This window comes from Megalobrama amblycephala, linkage group LG21 (genome assembly GCF_018812025.1).
Source record: "Megalobrama amblycephala isolate DHTTF-2021 linkage group LG21, ASM1881202v1, whole genome shotgun sequence".
NCBI classification, from domain to species: Eukaryota; Metazoa; Chordata; class Actinopteri; order Cypriniformes; family Xenocyprididae; genus Megalobrama; species Megalobrama amblycephala.
This window is the reverse complement of record NC_063064.1, coordinates 26884691-26907780: the sequence shown is the minus strand read 5'-3', so window position 1 is coordinate 26907780 and position 23090 is coordinate 26884691. Positions and strand designations below refer to the sequence as shown.

The 23090-nt window shown below is 34.8% G+C and overlaps 1 protein-coding gene across 2 annotated transcripts in view; it reads right to left on the bottom strand.

Annotated features, from left to right (window-relative positions):
• Positions 1–2595: 2595 nt before the first annotated feature.
• The window catches only part of LOC125256272 (testis-expressed protein 264 homolog), a 68297-nt gene continuing 47802 nt past the window's right edge, over positions 2596–23090 (bottom strand). For both annotated transcript variants that reach the window (XM_048172113.1, XM_048172112.1), the window contains exons 3-4: positions 14563–14731; positions 2596–4581 (exon numbers count right to left, since the gene is read on the bottom strand). In XM_048172113.1, the coding sequence (XP_048028070.1) occupies positions 4289–4581; positions 14563–14731 (462 nt within the window). In that variant the 3' untranslated portion in view covers positions 2596–4288. The remainder of the gene's footprint in view (positions 4582–14562; positions 14732–23090) is intronic.

Below are 23090 nucleotides of genomic sequence, written 5' to 3'. Positions count from 1 at the left end.
GAGACATCCAGAGAATTGAGACAAACAGGATGAAGTTTTGAGGAGTGCAAGGGTGCTTACAGATAATTGTCAGAAATTGCTCCAAACTTTCCCACCCAAACGGAAATACAGTAGTATAAATCTGTCAAATTTTAGATCAATCTGAAAGCTGCGGTCAGCCCTCTGGAAAAACTGTTTCGAGGTTTGCGTGATGCAACAGCATGTAAAACTGTCTATTGATATGCTAAATAACAAGAAGCTTGTGAAGCATTCATGCAAAAATAACATCTATTTGTTATATTCGGAAGTAAAGTAAGCATGAAAGTGAAGTTTATAAATAGGTCAGCCATAATAATTGAGTCAGAGTGCACTCTAAAACACTGCAGAAACTAATGGCTGATTCTGTGAAGGTTTGGGTCAGTTTAACTTGTCAGGGTCAAAAGTTCTCAATCAATCAAAGTCACAGGCAAGAGGATCGAGGAACATTAACTAGTCTAGATTTGCCAAAACTTATCCAATTCATCTTTGAAGCATATCTAGTGTTCTGTTTGAGGCACATAGTAACTTGTAAACTAGATATTCGGCTTTGTTTTCTGTCTGTGAAAAAAACATTTTATATCCGGAAGGACTGAAATTCTGTCTACATAGCATATATTTTCTATAACATACTGGCCCGGTTTCACAGACAGGGCTTAGACTAAGCCAGGATTAGGCCTTAGATCAATTAGGGCATTTATAGCTTTTATAAAGATAGAAAAAAAAAAAAAACAGTCATCAAGATGGTGCGCATCTTGAGACAAAACAATGGCACTGACATTTTAAGATATGTCAATGCAAGCTGCTAGCTCATGCATTTTAAACCTCATTTCCACCGAAATTAACCATAAAGAACTTTTTTCCTCCCAGACCTGTTGCTGTCTGATTTTCCACCGTGGTCTAAAGTAGCTACCGTGAAGAAGAGTCCGGTGACGTAGGACTGTGCGCGACTTTCCAGTTCCCACTGGATTTCGTCCTCCACATATAGGCTTAATAACGCTTGAACCTCGTCGTCGGTTCATCGGTTGTATTTTTAAAACTCTATTGTTGATTTGAATAGCGAACATCTCTTACTGCTCGCACGGTAACAGAATTTTAAAAAATGGTGGTTGAAATAAAATGAGTCAACCAATCAGATACTGCGTGAACTCAACCAATCAGCATGTTCAGCGCCCAAGTCCCACCTCCGAAAGTTCCTGAACGTTTTGAAAAAGTACTGCCTTGCGAGCAGGGACTTTTTGAGGGTGGATTTTTACCCAGAACTTTATTTAGACCCTGGTTCCTGCAGTACCACCCCAAACGTCCCTAGTTCCTGAGGAAAGTTCCTGCGGTGGAAACGGCTGGGACTAGCATAAGCCTTGTCTGTGAAACCGGGGACTTTTAAAGTTGCCATGAAATGGAAGTGGTGTTAGTCTTTTCTTACCTATTGTGACTTATATCTGAGTGAAACAGCTTCTCAAACAAGAAAAAATGTTGGGCGGGACTTGATTTCGTCCAGGGGGAATTGATTGAATGGTTGTGGTTTGCTATTGGTCGATCTCATGTGAGTGACAGGTTGCCCCGCCCTCGCCACATCAGAGAAGAGATATTGCTGCAAGAGGGAGGGGGAGTTATTTTGATTAAAGATTACGAGGGCACATGAATAAAAAAATAAAAAAAGATGTCCATGGATAAATCATTTATATTAAATGCTTAAACATTGCATTAAAAAACAAAAAAACGAGAATTGTAAGTTTTGATTTTATGGTGACCTGAATATGTTGTTGTCATATGGTAAAGTCAAACACCACCTCCAACAAGACTGTTTAAAAGAAGTGGGAGTATTTTATACTCTTGTCCATGTCTGTGTGCTTTTGAAACTTCTTAGATGTCTCAAGAGGCAGCGTCGTGATGTATTATTTTCAATTAGTGCCTCTAGTACCGATGACACTTTGAAGTTGACTGTGTACATATACACTTCAATGTGCAGACACAACATAAATCGATCTCTTGGGAGACCAGACAATTGTTTTGAGTTTAAAGAAAACAAAGAAAGCAGTATCAGACATAACACAGAGAAGGATTTAGAGTAGTTTGTGTCTGTCGGGAAGGCAATAAAGAAACAAGACATCAAAGATCTGAAGTTTATTGAAACGGATTGATTTTTAGTTATTTGTCACTATAGGGCAAATAACCAAGGTTGTTTCTCAGGGCCTAAAACTATTAATAATATATTTTTTTAATTGAAATGAAAAATAATAAAAAATAAAATCTTAAAAACCATGAAAATAAAATAAGAAAAATAAGTTTAAACTGAAATAAAAGTTCAAGTTGAAATACTAAAATTACTAAAACTAAAAGTATATAATTTAAAGATAAAGAGAAATATTGAAAAAACTAAAACTAATAGAAATGACAAAAATGGCACATAAACTTACTAAAACTAAAAGGAAAATGTAAAAATAAAAGATAATTCAAAATATAAATAATAATATAACAGTATATGAATTATACTAAAATAATGCTGGCAGTATTATGAGCAAGTATAACATTTAATACACCACCAAAAGTGTAGATTTATGAAGAAAGACGAACCAGTTCTTTCTGTTAAAACCATTTATTAAGTTGCTCAACAACTAGCAGAACAAATCATTAAGAATTTGAATCAGATATAGATATGAAATATTATAAACTTTACCTAAACTAACAATATATCAAGTTTGTCCTGATGTTTGTGTGAACTCGCACAACCTGGAACTAAATGGAAACATTTTCAAGGATAAACATTCAAGATATCAATATCAAGTCTATAGTGAGTAACACCTGGAAATGTATCAATATTTGACATATAGAAAATACCAATGTATTAGCTAAAAAATATTTTACACTAATCAAGTGTAATTTGTAAACTCAGTGGAAAATCAAGTATATGCAAATACAATTTATATGATAAAATATGATCATATAATTATGTGCTCCAAACACCTGTAATTGCAAACAACAAACAAGTCTGCTGCATTTGTCTCCTGAGCGAGGAAATGTTATCTGTCAGTTTCTGGTGAAAATAAAGATTTAGTTTGTCTATGAACATATGGCTTTGATGAATCAATATTCAAGTCACAGAACTCTTCACTTTTGGGAGTTTCTTTGGGCACAAATGAGTAATTACTGAAGGAAGAAGACAGAATGTGAGGATAGAGAATAACAAATTAGACCCAAATAATTGAAAGCTGAACATTACATAGATTCACATGAATAATCACTAACATCAATGTCAGTTTAACTTCAGTCATTAGGAACGTACGACCAACACCAAACAAACAAGCAACAGATTCACTAATGAAATACTAATGAAGATGCACTAAATAAAATTATGAAGATGCTTTCAAGAAATTCAGGTTACCTGGTTCAATTTGTTTGTCTACAGACACAATTCTGTACCTGCTGATTCCCTTCGCAATAGAAAGCAATGCTTACTAAACAACTTACTTGTTAATTTATCAATAGAATGACTATTTTAACATGTTTTTCCACACAAATACACCATACCACTTAAAGGGATAGTTCACCCAAAAAGTCATTATTTACTCAACCTCATTATTTTTTGCTGTAGAAAATTTTTTTGAAGAACAATTTCAACAGTTCATAGTTGCCAAGGCTTAAAAAGGTAAAAAAAAAAAAAAAAAAAATCACCATAAAAATGATCCATATGACTATATGTACACTATATTCCAAGTCTTTTTGAGCCATACTACAGTTTTCTATGAGAAACAGACCAAAATAAAGCAGTTATTCACTGATAATAAAAATAATTTTAACCAAAACATCATTAATTTTTGCAGAGGGCAAGATTATCTTATTCCTCACACAATCCTATATCAAATGGCTTCAGAAGACTTAGAATCAGTGTTGGTATTGTTAACTTAAACTATTAAAAATAGTTTGTTAATTGAAATAAAGCTGAAAAAATATGAATATTAGATGAAACATTTAAGAAAGTATAAACTAAAATTAAAAATGAAAATTTAAAAATAAAATATTAATAAATACTATGAAGGTAAATAAATAATACTAAAATAACACTGCTTGGAATAGAGTAAACAAGTCATATGGACCACATTTATGGACCTTTTTGGAGTTTGAAAGCTGTTAAGAGCATGTAAAGATTCTACAAAAAGTAATTCAGCTTTTGAAACTACAAGAACAATGACCGAATTTTCATTTTTGGGTGAACTATCCCTTTAAAACCAACTATATTCACTTCTCTCACATTTCCCTCTTTCCATTTGCTCTCTCACTCTTCCTCAACCAACATCTCTCTGTCTTGGCCCTGCAGGTTGTTTTTGTCACTTCCTGTGAAGGGTGGAGGTGTGTGGTCACACCTGTCCGTCCTGTCCGGGTCGAGGTCCAGCTCCTCAAAGGAAGAATCGCTGGAGGTGTCGCTTCTCTCCACATGCTCAAAGTCCCAGTGTCGGTCTCTGTCTCCGTGCGAGTGCGTTCGGGTGGTGGACGGGGCAGGTGAGGTGTCCCGGCTGTCCGAGGGGGGCAGGCGGCTCACGGAACTGCACTCGCTGTGGGAATCAGCACCTGTGTGTTTACATGCCCACACCAAACACAAGAGGTGATTAATTTCGCCACAGTGTCACAGTAAGCTAGCAGCACCTCCGCAAATGAAAGCGTCTCCTGTATGGCTAGCATACAAAAGCTCGAATAACATCTTATCATTTCCAAGTAAAAAAGACAGACTCGTTCTCTTCTGTTTAATCAGCCATTCCAGGTTGTTTCTGCACTGGTGCTACTTGCTAATTAGCAGTTGTGTGTGTGTTTGTGGAAAGGAGATCAAGGGTGTTTGGAGAACTGCATGTGTTGGCATTGGAGTGTGTGAACAAAAGCCTTTGCAGATAACTAGATTTCTGCTTGTCCGTTCAAAACTAGCTGCTATACAGTTGCAGCCCTTTTAGTTGTTTTTAGCATTAATTACTGGTGGTTGTTTACTGAACCATTTCAAAAGAGCTCAGCATCCCTCACGTCCCTCCTTCAATGCATTTTTTTACTTGCTTTATCTGATTATTAAGAATACAACAACTTTATGTGGTAAATCTTTAGACTCATTTTACCATTCAGAACACCCTAGAAACCACACAGCAATAATCAAAAAACACCCTGAAAAACATCTTAAAAACACATAGCAACATGGTGGACTCACTCAATATTTTCTTTACAAATGTAAAAAATAGAGAGTTAGCAAATATTAAAGTGTTAGCAAATATTAAAGGGGACCCATTATGCCCTTCTTCACAAGATGTATGTCCCTAGAATGTGTCTGTAAAGTTTCAGCTCAAAATACCCCACAGATCATTTATTATATGAGCAAAAACGCGCCGTTTTTGTGTGTGTCCCTTTAAATGCAAATGAGCTGCTGCTCCCGGACCCCTTTCCAGAAGAGGGCGGAGCTTTAACAGTTGCTCAACAACAAAGCTGGAGAATCTCACGCAGCCAAAATTATGATTGTCAGTAACGGTATTCAGTCTTACATTGTTCAAACTGGAGTCGACACTGATGGAGAGACTCAGGAAGAAGTTACAACTTTTAGAATGAAACTGGACGTTTCTGAATGGTTAGTGGATAAATTTATGTAGTTGATCGACTAGCATGTGCGTCATGTTAATCTTTTGTGCAAATCCAGCATTGAATTGACCCTCGTTTCTGAAGCAGTCCGGTGTAAAATGACGGCATGACAACAACACTCTACTACAACAACTCTTCCTCTTCTCTAAAGCAGCCCAACATGGCCTCACCCCCTTTGTTGAGTGTTCCCGGGGGCAGGGTTTATGTAAATTTTGGGGTTTGTGATCACCAACCCGGGAAGAAGCTCATTGTAGTCCCTACCAGCCGTTTGTTGTAGTCCTGTAGCGATTTCTGTACAAGAAAATATCTCCCTTTGCATTGAACTTTGAGCGTTGTAACTTTGCAGATGTTGTTTATGCTCAAACAGCAACATTACACACTAACTAAAGTTTCAAAAAAAAGTGAAATAATAATCAAGGACCCCTTTAAGTAGACTGTCTACTAATACTCTAATGAGAGTTAGTTGACATGTTGTTGCAAAGTTTCTTATAGTCAGTAGAATGTGTGTTGGGGAAAATCAAAATAAAGTGTTATCCAGATATGTTGTGCCTTTCTATTAAAGGGATAGTTCACCCAAAAATGAAAATTTGATGTTTATCTGCTTACCCCCAGGGCATCCAAGATGTAGGTGACTTTGTTTCTTCAGTAGAACACAAATGATGATTTTTAACTCCAACCGTTGCAGTCTGTCAGTCGTATAATGCATGTCAATGGGAAACACCATCTGTAAGAGTCAATAAACATGCACAGACAAATCCAAATTAAACCCTGCGGCTCGTGACGACACATTGATGTCCTAAGACACGAAACGATCGGTTTGTGCAAGAAACCAAACAGTATTTATATAATTTTTTACCTCTAAAACACCACTATGTCCAACTGCCTTGAGCATCCGGTTAGTGAGGTCAGAAAACGCGTTCTGATGACAGAATGATGTCTTGCGCTTTGCTTCAATGAGTGCGAGACATCACTTCCGCTGTCAGAGCGCGATCAGACCTCACTAAGCGAGTGCTGAACGCAGTTGGACATAGTGGTGTATTAGAGGTAAAAAATGATAATAATACTGTTCGGTTTCTCGCATAAACCGATCGTTTCGTGTCTTAGGACATCAATGTGTCGTCACGAGCCGCAGGGTTTAATTTGGATTTGTCTGTGCATGTTTTTTTTCTCTTATAGATGGAATTCCCATTGACATGCATTATACGACTGACAGACTGCAACGGTTAGTTAAAAATCATCATTTGTGTTCTACTGAAGAAACAAAGTCACCTACATCTTGGATGCGCTGGGGGTAAGCAGATAAACATCAAATTTTCATTTTTGGGTGAACTATCCCTTTAAGACAGGACGCAAAATGGTTTGTAGCTATTTAATTAATCTTCTGCATCACGAGTTTTAGACACACACACACAGTAAATGACAGTATGAGAGAGGACAGACAGACTAACAGATTGAGAGAGGTGAGTTTCACTGAGATGTGCGTGCGCTCATGCTGCTTGTGAAGGAGACCCCGCACTCTCACACTCAGCGTGTCGGAGTGACAAACGTGTCAGGACCACCTGAGTCTCAGCTTTTTTTCTGCTTATGTCAGTGCTTCTAAGATGAAGGGATGTTTTGTGTGTCTATTAGATGACCGTTCACTTAGTGTTTATCTGCCTCCTGCTCTTCCTGTCAACGTGGCATTTTTGTAAGTAGGGACGGACAGACTAGATGAAAGGGGGATAGCGAGAGATGGCAGGGAAGTGAGTGTGTGAAAGAGAGAGAGAAATAAAGATGAAGAGATTGATAGTGTCGGAGAGAGAGAACAAAGTGTCCTTCATATGCCATCAGCATGCGTAGCGGAGGCCACGGGAAACTAACATTTTATATATTTTTTTCCAATAACTCACAAACTACTACAAAGGAACCTGCCGTCTTTATATGTGCATTTATACATTTATATGTGCCAACAGTAATTGTACAATTAAAATATTTACATTTAGAAAAACTTGAATTTAAAGTGCCCCTATTATGCTATTATAAAAAATTCCTAATTTTGTTTCAGAGGTCTCCTACAATAGTTTACATGCATCCAAGGTCAAAAAAACACTTTAAATTTCTCATAATATACGCATCACCTCTTTTGCCAAAGAGTCTGAAAATGGTTTGTTTGAAGACTCTGTCTCTCTAAACCCCTCTTTTCTGCGAGCCTACTCTGCTCTGATTGGTCAGAGGGCCCAGTCTGATTGGTTTACAGCTTAAAGCGTGTGACAGAAAGGAAACATGTTAATTTTTCTGTAAATTTGAGCCCGAGTCCTCATCCTTTGTAAGTGCATGCAAAGTGGATTCACAGCGCTGAAAACAGCATCTTCTCGATATGTTGATAACACAAAGCAGACTCTTCCAGTCTCAGCTACAACTACAGCGTTTGAGGGCAGGTCAAAGTAGATGTCATTCACGGGCAGCCAATGAAGGCCATAGGCGTACATTATGCAAATTTGCTGCATTTTTACGTAGGTAGGTATGTAAAAGGAAGTAAGACTGGAATTGCCGACGACTCATTTTGGCAGTTCAGAATCAATTCTTTCATTTAGGAAACAATTCGTTTATTTGTTGTGCACTTTGATCTTTAACACTTTGTAGACATTTTACATTCACAAACAGCTATATTACGCACTGCATGAAAAGTAATATTCAAAAAAAGCATAATAGGGGCACTTTAATGTTCTGAGGTGGAATGAATTGGGCTCATCTCTTTTTAAATTTTGTTTACCAATGGTTTTCTGCAGAAAATAGCATTAACTGCACCATGCAAATAATGCTGAGTTTTGTGAATATGCACAATCTATATAATGAGCCTAATTTACATAGAACGGATGGATGTTTTCACTAAAAAGAAAGACAATAACTTCATTTAAATATTTATGACAGAGTTATTTCTGCACATTTAGTGCCTAATTAAACTTGACTGCAAGTGGTTAGTGAATTTGGTGGTTGGGTCAATTGAAACAAACTGGAAAAACAAAACACATTAATGCACTGTATCTTATCTAAATATCATATTTGATATTAAAAATTGCTTAAAATTGTTTTTACCTTTATATGGTCCTAATTCTTTTAGCAGTCAGGAATAATATACTTTTAAAGCATACATTTTAAGAGTGTGAGAAAATCAAATATTTACGGAAGAGGATTAGGGCCAAGCAATAATAAAAAAATAAAACCATCTCGAGATTAAAGTTGTTAAATTTCGAGAAAAAAGTCTAAATAAAATGTTGAGAATAAACTCCTTAAATTACGAGAAAAAACTCGTTAAATTTCAAGAAAAAAGTCGAGATAAAAGGTTGAATTTGTTCTCATAATTTAACGTAATTTAATGACTTTATTCGCAACATTTTATCTTGACGTTTTTTCTCGAAATTTAACGACTTTTTTCTCATAATTTAACGAATTTGTTCTCATAATCTAACGACTTTTTTCTCATAATTTAACGAATTTGTTCTCATAATCTAACGACTTTTTTTCTCATAATTTAATGACTTTATTCTCAACATTTTATCTCGACTTTTTTCTCGAAATTTTACGAGTTTTTTCTCGTAATTTAACGAGTTTATTCTCAACATTTTATCGACTTTTTTCTTGAAATTTAACGATTTTTTTCTCGTAATTTAATGAGTTTATTCTCAACATTTTATTTAGACTTTTTCTCGAAATTTAATAACTTTAATCTCGAGATGGTTTTATTTTTTTATTATTGCTTGGCCCTAATACTCATCCATAAATATTATCTAATAAAATAACATTAATAATTGTAATAATATTTGATATAAAAAAAGTTTAAAATAATTAAGTCACCTTTATATGGTAATTCTAATTCTTTTAACGATCAGGAATAATATGCACCCTTGGGTTCTTGAAAGGAGCAACATAAATAAAAAGTATTATTATTATTTAAAGCATACATTATAAGTAATGCATTTTAATTATTTGGAACATGCTAGACCTTTTCATTAAAATATATTGATTAGGTGATAATTCAAGGACAGTTTTCAATTATGAAATAATGTTGATTACTTACTTAAAGGTTTTCGACTAAATCTTTCAATTTAGTCATACAATTTTTATTTTATAACTAGTGATACAGTTACTCTGACCTCACAAAATCTGCTACCAGAGACCAGAGATAATTATTCATGTTAACCAACAGCCGTTAGTTAAAATAGGTAGTAATCTGGATTCAAAGGCATCCAAACTGAAAAGAAGAACAGATTTAAACAATTGCAAGAATGGTCAAAATGAAAACCAATTTGTATATCTCAAATGTGTTTTTGTTATACAGATCTCACAAAGTAATGCAATCACATCTTTTTCTCAAGCAAAGCGAAAACCTTAGTGAGTTTATGCTACTGGTGATTACTCTTTTGTGTTTAAAGACATGTAAGGTGTTACAATTGCCCTTGGTTTCCCGTATGTGACGGCACTGCACCCACACAGCCCACACACAGGCCCTGCCATTTAAAGCACATTTCAGTGCAATATGCCACTTTGACAAAATTCATTTTGTAGCCGTTTCGTGAACAGCATCTTTCACCAGCGAACAGATGTTGAATGCTTAAATCTGAGCAGCGAGGTCAGCTTCACACCACTTCAGCAAAAACACAGCCATTTCTTCAGCATGACAACTAAAACATCACTTGACAACATCATTTGCGATATCCGCTTAGAAATGTGTAGCTGACACAGCGCTGAAACATGACATTAAGTTATGTTTTTTTTTGTGAATTATTGCAATTTAACTCAATCTTCAAAAAGAGATGATAGTGCATATTAATAATTAAATGGTCAGTCATTTCTGACTTTACAACTGCAGTGAAACATCCCTGGCAATTTCAAAACGCAGCGAAGACATCTGCTCGGAGACAACCAGAAGTACTTCAAAATCAAGGACTAGAAAATCTGTTGTCTTCTGTTCACATCTGTTCTCTGCACTTTGTCACTGCAGGCAGACTTCTGCTCATTAAAAGCTGAAAACCATTTCACAAAAAAAAAAAAAAAAAAGTCATTTTTGTTCAGAATACTGGGCACTAATAAATCATAAGGACATGTTTATTTAGGTACTAAGAAGACAGTTAGACAAAACTGACAGAAATAAAACTGTAAAAGCCATTTTCCATTTCAAAATTCCAGACTCAAATTTGGAATTTGCAAAAACTCAAAATGTAGATTTTCAGACCATAACATAAATGGCTCATACAGCATTATTTTCAGCATTACATTTGATATATAGTACATTCATCTGTAAATATTCTTATTCATTGGTGTTCTCAAACTGATAACATGTTCTTACATGATGAGAAGAAAACGCTTTATAACCTGCATTATATTCCCCTCTGACACATCGTTTGATACTGTACTCATGGTCTGATGCTGAATGATCACCAGACTGCAAAGATTACAGTCTGATTTAGATGACTGTTTGCTCCTTTATCTGTTGCTGGTTTGAGTGGCACACGCACATTCAAATAGTGAAGTTCAAAAGAGACTCGCTTATGGTAAAAGACAAAGAGCTTTGCGTAATGAAAATGTGCAACTTGAATTTATTCAGTTGGGTTTGACATATTTCCATATTTCTATATGGAAAATAAAGTCAAATCAGGGTTACTGCTTTAGCCTCTTTCACACATACAGTCTTTATTGGTAAATTATCATTTAGAGATCATGTGTGAACAGAACTTTTTTTAAAAAATACTTGAAAAACAATTCTGGCAATTTCCCAGTTTGAGAAATTGTAACATTACCAGTAAATTACCGGTATGATGCTGTGTGTGAACAAAGAATGAAGATCACAGATATGAGCATGTTTGCTTTGGGCCAATCATAAAGCTCTGTTGGAGCTGTTTACGCTAAGTTACGTTGCTTTTAACTGTTTTTCTCTATGTAAACGTGCGTTAGATGGACGTCAGTCCATTGCACCATGTCTCGTGCTCGAGACCGTCTTCTTTTTCATTCATCAGTGCTGCGACTCTGCAGTTACTATTGTGTCCTATAACTGCAGTACTATAGTAGTAACTATAATGTGTCTTGTGTTTTTACGAATAAAATCGTGTTCTGTGTGATCAACCCCTTACGGCCGCCACTCAGAAGTAAAAAAAGGAACTAAAATGAAACTAAAGTGCTTCTCCTCATCCAGGTGGCTGAAGAAAACAGCTCAGCGTTTAAAGGTCAGTTTCAGTGATTGGCATCACAGAGTTTACCGGTATTTTGATACTGATGCATGAATGATATCTAACTGGTAAAAAGATGGAATGCAACTGCTTGTGTGAACAGCACATTTGTCATTACTATATACTTTTTTTGTCCAAAAAATGAACAATTGGTGTTAAAAACCACATTGAACCTCATTGTCTTTCACTGAATGAGAAAAAAATGACAATTTGATGACAAATTTTCCTTTAACTTATTCCTAAAATACTTATAGAAACAGTATTTGATGTTGCTTTTATAATAAGCCAATATTGAAAATATATTTGTAACACTTTATAATAAGTTTTCATTACAGTGGCATGAAAAAGTACGTGAACCCCTTGCAGAATCTGTGAAAATGAGAATTATTTTAATAAAATAAGAGGGATAATAAAAAATGCATGTTATTTTGTATTTAATACTGTCCTGAGTAAGATATTTTACATAAAAGATGTTTGCATTTACTTCACAAGACAAAACAATAGCTGAATTTATTAAAATAACCCCATTCATAAGTATGTGAACCATTGATTCTCAATACTGTGTGTGGTTACCTGATGATCCACGACTGTTTTTTTGTTTTGTGATGGTTGTTCATGAGTCTCTTGTTTGTCCTGAGCAGTTAAACTGAACTCTGTTCTTCAGAAAAATCCTCCAGCTCCTGCAGATTCATCAGTTTTCAAGCATTTTTGCATATTTGAACCCTTTCCAGCAGTAGCTGTATGATTTTGAGATTCATCTTTTCACACTTAGGACAATTGAGGGACTCAAACTCAACTATTAAAAAAAGGTTCAAACAGTCACTGATGCTCCAGAAGGAAACACGATGCATTAAGAGCCGAGGGGTGAAAACTTTTGAATTCAAATATCAAGGTAAATTGTACTTAATTTTTCTGCCAGGAAACATGTAAGTATCTTCTGTTGGTTCTGAAGGGCAGTACTAAATGAAAAACAATGATATTTAAACAAAATAAGAAAAATTGTGACATCTTCATCCTGTTTAAAAGTTTTCACACCCCCGACTCTTAATGCATCGTGTTTCCTTCTGGAGCATCAGTGAATGTTTGAACCTTTTTTAATAGTTGTGTTTGAGTCCCTCAGTTGACCTCAGTATGAAAACACAGATCTCAAAATCCTACAGTCACTGCTGGAAAGGGTTCAAATATGCAAAGATGCTTGAAAACTGATGAATCTGCAGGAGCTGGAGGAATTTTCTGAAGAACAGGACAAACAAGAGACTCATGAACAACCATCACAAAACATAAAAACAGTCGTGGATCATCAGGTAACCACACACAGTATTGAGAATCAATGGTTCGCATACTTATGAATGGGGTTATTTTAATAAATTCAGCTATTGTTTTGTCTTGTGAACTAAATGCAAACATCTTTTATGTAAAATATCTTACTCAGGACAGTACTAAACAAAAAATAACATGCATTTTTTATTATCCCTCTCATTTTATTAAAATAATTCTCATTTTCACAGATTCTGCAAGGGGTTCGCATACTTTTTCATGCCGCTGTAGTTAACGCATTAACATGAACTAACAATGAGCAATATATTTTTACAGCATTTATTAACCTTATGTTATACCTAATAAAAATTTTCAAGTTAGTTCACTGTGCATTGACTAATGTTAACAGATACAACTTTTGATCTTAATGAATTAGTAAATGCTGAGATTAACATTAACTAAGATTAATAAATGCTGTAGAACTATTGTTCATTGTTAGTTCTTGTTAACTAATATAGCTAACTAATGTTAATGAATTAAACCTCATTGTAAAGTGTTAGTATATTTAGCAATATTTATTATTGTTAAATACATTTATAGTGCATTTTCAACATGTTTTCTGATTCAGACCAAAGTTACAAGCCAACTAGCAACTAACTTTGTTCTAGTTTTGAGGGTCTGATCTCCCGCTGGAAGATCAAACGTGCATTTGAACAGGACAGTAGGAATGAGACATGCTGTAAAACATATTCAATTTAGTAGCACATTAAGACCCAATAAACCAGCAGGCTTCAAATTTGTCCTTTAATCTTCCATCTTCTCTGCTTTAATCTTCTTCCTCTATCATATATTATAGTTATTATAATGTGTTTGTTTCAAGGTAACAGACTAACAGGTGGAACAGGCATCACTAGGACTCACACACGCCGTCCAGGACAGCTGGTGTGGACAACACACCCCTCACAAACAGCTCTCCCGTGTTTCATATTTGCTCGGCGGTACCTCTGGGCTTTGGTCTAACCAGGGCAATGCGCCATTCACACACACAGATTGTGTCTCATTATCACTAGAGCAGGTGTAGGCGAGTTCAGCCAGTATGACACGTCCATATCAAAACTCCATCAGGTGGTGGTTAATGCCTATTAAAACGCTTTCATGCAAAATGTCAACCACGGAAATACACTCGTCGCACTAAATGCGAACTTGTTAAATTGACAATAGGCTACTATTAGTGCTCAACTGATGGGGGGAGGGTTAAAAATCAGGGCTGGGAGCCAAAAAGTTTGTACTAACGTCACGGTTTAACTATGTTTGGTATCTTACATGTCAGTTAGACTGTCTCTTCCTGTCTAAATGGGCGGTTCTTAGTCAAAATAAGTGTGCAGATAATCAAAAGTATGTCTTTGCTAAACTTGTATTCAGTGTACAGTGAGTTACTTTAGATAAGAAAGCATCAATAAGAAAAGAATAATTAGTATACCTGTGATGTCCGTCCTCCTGTCCTCTTCAGACTCATTTCCCAGTAACCATCTTTGGGCCTCTCTAACTTCAGGAACATAGAAATCCCCCTGCCGAGCCAACGGAGTCATATAGTGGATCATCCCCCCTCGGTAGATCTCTAGAAATGGATGCGCGCACAATTTCCTTTCCTAAGAGACACACAGACAGAATGATAAAAGAAAAAGAAAAAACGTCTTTGAATAAAAGTTCTTTCAATCCAACCACTTCATATGACAAAAACTCCAAAAGAGAATGATCCCAGCACTTTTCCAAGCTGAAAGACACAAAAGTTTGGGATATTTTTGTGTGTTCAAGAAATTAATACTTTTATTCAGCAAGGACAAACTTCAAAAGTGACAGCAGAATCTAAGAATCCTATGAAAAATGTATATCACGGTTATCATGGTTTTCATAAAAATATTAATCAGCACAACTGTTTTTAACATTGATAACAATAATAAATGTTTATTGAGCAGCAAATCAGCATATTAGAATTATTTCTGAAGGATCATGTGACACTGAAGACTGGAGTAATGGTTTACAGAACGTTTCCGTACTATATAGGTGAATAACTAATAGATCTAACGGTACATTTAATATAATTTTACAGTAAAATACCATTAAATTTACAGTTTTCGGAAATGAAAATAACAAGTCATTTATAATTTACAGTGAAAAACGTCATTGTTGGCATTCCCACAATTCTCTGCGTGACACTTCACATTTGATGTATTTTCGTTGAAATAACTCTTTTCTAATTAATTATTTACATTAGGTTTTATGTTACATCTAATGATTCATCATGTGACTCTCATCACCACTGTTTGGTGGTCAATGTATTACAAAGGTACAAAACAGATATTCATACTTCAATAGGTTGGTAAATTAACATTATATCAGTTAATGAAATACGTTAGTTTTTTTTTTACCGTAATTTAACTGAATTTTTTTACAGTGTGCAAAATAAATGTATTTTATTATTACAATATAAACCTTTAAATTATATGGTTTTGAACTGTAAAACAGACAGTAAATTAAGTGCTGTCCTGTAAAACCTAAAATGTTGTTATCGTATTTTTTATGGTAAAGTTCTAGCAACCACAGCTACCGTTTTTTTACCGTAAATTTTACAGGGATTTTTTTTATTTTTTTTTACAGTGCATGTGACTCCAGTTGATTAACCTCAATTTTATGAAGCAATATTAGAGATGATTTCTGAAGGATCATGTGACACTGAAGACTGGAGTAATGATGCTGAAAATTCAGCTCTATCATCGATCTAAACCATCAACCATCGATCCAGCCAACCATTGATCCATCCATCCATCCATCCATCCACGCAAACAACCAACCAACCAACAAACCATCCATCCATCCTATATCGACTATCTATATCGACAGCCATATAATAATTTCTACTCTAATTAATATTTCATGTGCATTGATTTATTTTATTTCAGTTCATGCTGGGATGTATTGTGTGATAATGGCTGGCTACCTGTATATTATCAAAAGTAAAGAGAAAGATTGGAAGGGGAGAGAAAGAAAGAAAGAAAGAGAGAGAGAGAGAGAGAGAGAGAGAGAGAGAGAGCAAATAAAAGGAAAAGTTGAAAAGCTAAGAACAGGTTATCCATAGACACTAAGATTAAAGAGCTGTGTCCACCCACTGACACTTTTCCTCCTTCCTCTCCTCAGTTTTTACCCTTGTTACTCACTGATTTTAACACTTACTCTGAACACACACAAACACACTCCTCATCAAAGCTAGCAAAGCTTGCTTAATTTCAATCAAACTTAAAGAGCCCCCAACAGAGTTATTAAACCTCCTATTGAGGCAAATCTGTGTGATCTTGTGATCTTTTCATTAAAATCTTACCAGCACTAAATCACACTAATTGAATCATGCATTTTTATACCAGGAATATACAAAAAAACAAAAACAAAAAGAGACTCACTTTGGGATACTGAGTATGGCTGAATTCAGGTTGATTGGGGCACTTTTGCGGTCATTTCAATGGTAAAAAGTATCCCAGTCAACCTGAATTCACCCTACGTTGTGGATATCAACATCTACCAAATGCAAGAATGTAAAATACATTTGTCAAAGGCATCCTACATGCATTATTTTGATAATTGTATTCTTTCCAAACCCTTAAAAGACCCATTGCCGTGTCGAAACTGTAGCCAGCATGTGTTGCTTTCACTTCAGGCAGGGTGTAGTTAACAGTAGTCAAATGTTACATCAATATTCATTAAGCTGATGAATATTTTAAAGTGAAGTGTTGAATATGTAAATCAGAAATGGTTTGAAGCGCAAAAATATAAGATGATTGATCACCAGGATGGACAGAAATGATATTTGGATAAATTAAGTTTGTAGCAATCACAAACAAAAGTCGGACAACTGCTCCCCTCAAAAAAGAGACCCCACCAAGGTTTAGTGGTCTACATGTACTCAAAGAGTCTGGGACATCAGGGACGTCTCTGTTCTTCCAGTTTTACTGAATATCTCTCTCACCATCTGTTTCTCACAGACAAAGGCTTTCAACACCTGTATGACACAGTCGGGCTGTAACATCTAATCTACTTTTGATAGATTTCAGTCTATATTGTGACTAAAATTCTTTCTTAAAATGGTTAGTTCACCCAATAATGAAAATTCTGTCAATAATTACTTACCCTCACGTCGTTCCAAACCTGTAAGACATTTGTTCATCTTCAGAACACAAATGAAGATTTTTTAAAACTAAATTAATTAAATTTCTGTCCCTCCATTGACAGCCTACGCAACTACCACTTTCAAGCACCAGAAAGGTAGTAAAGAGATCATTAAAGTAATCCACACTGTAAAAAATGATCGTGATTTTAACGGTAAAAAATGCTATGGTGAAAAACAGTTAATTGGTTTACAGAAAGTTTCCGTACACTACCGTTCAAAAGTTTGGGGTCAGTAAGATTTTTTAATGTTTTAAAACAAGTATCTTCTGCTCACTAAGCCTGCATTTATTTGATTAAAAATACAAACAAAAACAGTAATATTGTGAAATATTATTCCAATTTAAAACAGCTGTTTTCTATGTCAATATACAGTAAAGTGTCATTTATTCCTGTGATCAAAGCTGAATTTTCAGCATCATTACTTCAGTCTTCAGTGTCACATGATCCTTCAGAAATCATTCTAATATGATGATTTGATGCTCAAGAAACATTCATTATTATTATCAATGTTGAAAACAGCTGTGTACAAATTTTTTTCAAAATTCTTTGATGAATAGAAAGTTCAAAAGAACAGCATTTATTTAAAATAGAATATTTTCTAACATTATAATTGTCTTTACTGTAACTTTTGATCAGTTTAACTCATCCTTGATGAATAAAAGTATTGATTGATTTTATTTCTATCCCCCAAAAATAAAATTAAAATTCTTACTGACCCCAAACTTTTGCACGGTAGTGTTTAATGTTACAAAAGATTTAGATTTCAGACAAATGCTGTTCTTTTGAACTTTCTATTCATCATAGCATCATGAAATAAAAATGTAAATAACTGTTTTCAACATTGATAATAATAATGAATGTTTCTTGAGCATCAAATCATCATATTAGATTGATTTCTGAAGGATCATGTGACACTGAAGACTGGAGTAATGATGCTGAAAATTCAGCTTTGATCACAGGAGTAAATTACACTTTACTGTATACTGACATAGAAAACTGTGAAATAATATTTCACAATATTACTGTTTTTGTTTGTATTTTTAATCAAATAAATGCAGGCTTGGTGAGCAGAAGATACTTCTTTTAAAACATTAAAAAAATCTTACTGACCCCAAACTTTTGAATGGTAGTGAATAACTAATAGATCTAACAGTACATTTAATATAATTTTACAGTAAAATATCATTAAATTTACAGTTTTCAGAAATGAAAATAACAAGTCATTTATAATTTACAGTGAAAAACTTCATTGTTGGCATTCCCACAATTCTCTGCGTGACACTTCACATTTGATGTATTTTCGTTGAAATACTCTTTTCTAATCAATTATTTACATTAGGTTTTATGTTACATCTAATGTTGCTAAATTATTGTTTATTACATTTTCAAAATTTCTATATATTAGCATTGTTCTTCTCAGCTTGTGGAAAAGCTGCTTGTGATGAACTTTGATTCATCATGTGACTCTCATCACCACTGTTTGGTGGTCAGTGTATTACAAAGGTACAAAACAGATATTCATACTTCAGTAGGTTGGTAAATTAACATTATATCAGTTAATGAAATACGTTTTTTTTTTACCGTAAATTTAAAAAATTTTTTACAGTGTGCAAAATAAATTTATTTAATTATTACAATATAAACCTTTAAATTATACGGTTTTGAACTGTAAAACAGACAGTAAATTAAGTGCTGTCCCGTAAAACCTAAAATGTTGTTATCGTATTTTTTATGGTAAAGTTCTAGCAACCACAGCTACCGTTTTTTTACCGTAAATTTTACGGGGATATTTTTTTTTACAGTGCATGTGACTCCAGTTGATTAACCTCAATTTTATGAAGCAACATGAGTGCTTTGTTTAAGCAAAAAACAATTTAGCACTTTATTTACAAAATAATAATCTCCAACACACGTTCACGCAACACATGCTCTTGCATCAACACAACACGCATGCATTGTGGTGCTCTCGTGAACGTTCGTGGAGATTAATATTTTGTAAATGAAGTGGTAAATTAGTTTTTTTTGCGCAAACAAAGCACTTGTGTCACTTCATAAAATTGAGGTTAAACTACTGGAGTCACATGGATTACTTTAATGATGTCTTTACTACCTTTCTGGGGCTTAAAAGTGGTAGTTGCATAGGCTGTCAATGGAGGGACAAAAATCTCTCAGATTTCATTAAAAAGATCCTAATTTGTTTTCTGAAGATGAACAAAAGTCTTACGGGTTTGGGACAACATGAGGGTGAGTAATTAAAGACAGAATTTTCATTTTTGGGTGAACTAACCCTTTCAAATTATAGACAGCATTAGCATACATTCCGCTCCTACCATTTAACTCTCAAACAAATTCAAAGTCTGAAAAAGCAAAAGGCCTGATCTGAAACCTTGATCTCCCCGCCACGGCGCTATTCTACATCTGACAGATGATTGACATTCGCTGCCACAAACAAAGCTGGAGGACTGGGGCCGTAAACAAGGACAGGAGACAGAAGAGACTGGAAGCTGGGGAATTACGTAACGCTATTAATATCCCAATATCATAAACAATGTATCCATGCCATACTGTTTGAGATCCGGTCCCTCAAGACCTGAAAAAGGAAAATGCACAGATGAGCAAGTTTAAACAATGTCTGTTGACTCATTGATTCAAGCTCTTAGGTCACGCCGATTGTTTTTGCAAGGATCTAGCTCTACTAATTTATCATTATTAGAGGGTTTGGCTTTTCTTTTAAGTCTATAATACAACTTAAAAAGCTCATGCATAATCCATAAGTGTATTGTCCTGGTCTCTCTAGTGGGATTTTGTTATTAGGTTATGGCTGAACTATTGATTCTAGATAATTAACCAGCTCACAGTCCCATGTGACACTACGCAATCAAAATAAAGCTGAAGGGCAAGAAGTTTCATATCCACCATCATCATATAATCAATAGCCTCTCCTGTCATTCCTTTCCATTAAAGAATCAGCCATTGTTCCCATGTTTTACATTTACTAATGCAGACCTATAGAGTTACCATCCCCTTTCATAGAGGCCTGGGTTTGTATTTTTCTCCAAAGACTTTTCCAGAACTCCTCAATAAGGAGTTGAACCAAACCAAATCAACCTATAAATTCAAAGCCACAAAACTGTCAGAAAACTGGGGAAAAAGACAAAGGTTCAAGATTGTGTACTTATAAAGGAATGAAAGAGCTGCGAGCTGTGAATTAAATCACTCTTTGAGTTTTTTCTGTATTCTTAATACTTTTATCAAATTCTAAACTTTTATAAAAACGTATTACATTTTGGAGAACTTGAATGGCACTTTTACTTTCAGGAACTTCTGAGCTCTATTGCTGTCAACCCTGTCCTTCTTTAGCATTGTAGGACAAAGCAAATGTGATTTATAAGAATAGTTAATCACAAAAAAGAAAATTCAGTCATTATTTTAATCACTTCATTCCAGACCGTATTACTTTCTTTCTTTTGCGGAGCACAAAAAGTGAATATTTGAAGAATACCAATATTTGAAAGAATAGTTACTCTTTTCAATATACTTAAAGTGAATGAGAATGGAGTCTGTCAGGCTCCAAAAATGACAAAAACAGCATAAAAGAGTCATTACATTATCATAAAAGTAGTCCATATAACTATTAAGTCATTTAAATTTTTGTCATTGTAGTGCTAAATCTGTATGTGACTTAAATTCAACTGTGTTGACTGACATTTCAACTGTGTTGACTGACATTTTCAAGGCAGACATGGGATATTCCTGTATAAAAACAATGTAGAAAACTAAATTAACGACACAGGAGAATGTAAAAAAAAAAAAAATAGAAAAGCAAAAATGGCTCTATCGCAAACTCTAAGAAGAAAAGAAAACAGATGGAAAGGAAAAAAAGAGGGATGGCTGGGTAAGCCAGAGACGAAGATGAAAAGCTGTCAAAGTTTCTCATCCAAATTCAAGAGGAAAGGTTCTATCTCACACGGCTGTTCTTCTCTGTATATCCTTTTAATTAATGTTCCCTCATATAGATTCAGTCTCGCTAGACTCACAGAGATAGAGAGAGAAAAACAGGGCAAGGAAATGCCTTCCGTCTTTTTTCTTCTCAACAGTAGCAGAGGATATAATAAGCATGGATTGCTTTTCTACACTATGAAAAGGATCTTGAACTCTGTGAGTGCTCTGAAATCTGTTTCCAGGCTTTCATTCATTCAAAGAATCACAGTAATACTGATCGGGATGGAGTAATGGACATAGTCCAAATGAAAATGTGTCAAGTGCGATAGTGCTTTGTTTGATACACGCAGAAAGAAACATGATGCACATGATGGTCTCAGAATATAGTACTTAAGAAATAAAAATATCAAATGAGATCTCTCTAATATCTCCATTACTTCCTATAGAAAGCAAAGAGATTGAATGGAGATTGAATCAATTCAATCCTTTTTCTTTCAATCAAGAAACAGAACCTAGTAATCTCATGCCTCAAACGTTGTTACCAATGTCTGCAATCAAAAGTCAAAGATCTCAAAAAGAACTCAAAATTTCTCATCAAATACTTCCATTAAATTCCAATTAAATCTTTTGTAGCATTTTAACCCTCTGGTGCTCTTTGGTCATTTTTGACTGAAAATTGTATTTATTTTTTTATTATTATTTTACTTTTTGCTTTATCGGAGTGGTATGAACCTTGGTAAAGGTTTAGGCACTTGCTATGTGAACACACATACAAAAAAACTCATGGACATGATTTGAAAAGGTTAAATGGTCCTGAAAAAAAGTCACACTTGTGCTCCTTGCAGTCAAAAATGAGCGCACTGGAAATAAATGGGAGGAGATGAATTTCATCTTGTGATAACTTTTGGTACTGCGGCCAAACAAAATCTTACTGAAGGCTCATTTTTTGATATATCAAGCTCAAATTTGGAACACAACTTGTTTAGATTTATGGCTTTGATTTTCTTGTATGGCGTTATTTTACTGTCAAATGTCGAGAGCACATTATTGTGACGCGAGAGCATATCAATGTAATGCGCGAGCGCAATTCTGTCCGCTCGCGCGCGGATTTCCTCTGCTCTCGCGCAAATCTGTCCGCTCGCGCGCGGATTTCCTTTGCTCTCGCGCAAATCTGGACGCGCGCGCTCAAATATACAGTGCTCTCTTATGAACTGCCTCTCCTCTCGCTCAGATATTGCGTGTGCATGCTCAAACTGTTTCCTGCGTGCTCAAACGTGTCCTGCGCGCTCAAACTGCACATGTGCGCTCACGAATCTTCCGTGCTCTTGCAGAAATTAATTTGCTTTTGGATTAAACGCTGTCAAAAGTTATAAACCAATCAGAAGAGACGACTCATCCATGAAAATGCTACGTGGAATCTTATTGGCTGAGAGTGAACTGCGCCTGGAATTCTTTCGACAAAAATATATATTTTATTTCTTTACAATTTAATAATATTTATCAAATGTAACCTAGTCTAACTGCATCACATTACAGGTCAAACCCCTATTTATCTAAACAAACAAACAAAAAATGTTTCTTAAAGTTATTGTGGTCATATGTTTTGTGTTGAATTTTTTTTTTTTAAAATAGGTAACATTTTACAATAAGGTTTTTATTTGTTAACATTAGTTAATGTATTATCTAACATGAACTAACAATGTGCAATACATTACTGTAATTATTAATCTTTGTTAACATAAAAAATACAGCTGTTTGTTGGTTGTTTACTTCACAGTGCATTTAATAATGTTAACAAATACAACATTTGATTTTAATAACGTATTAGTAAATGTTGAAATTAACATT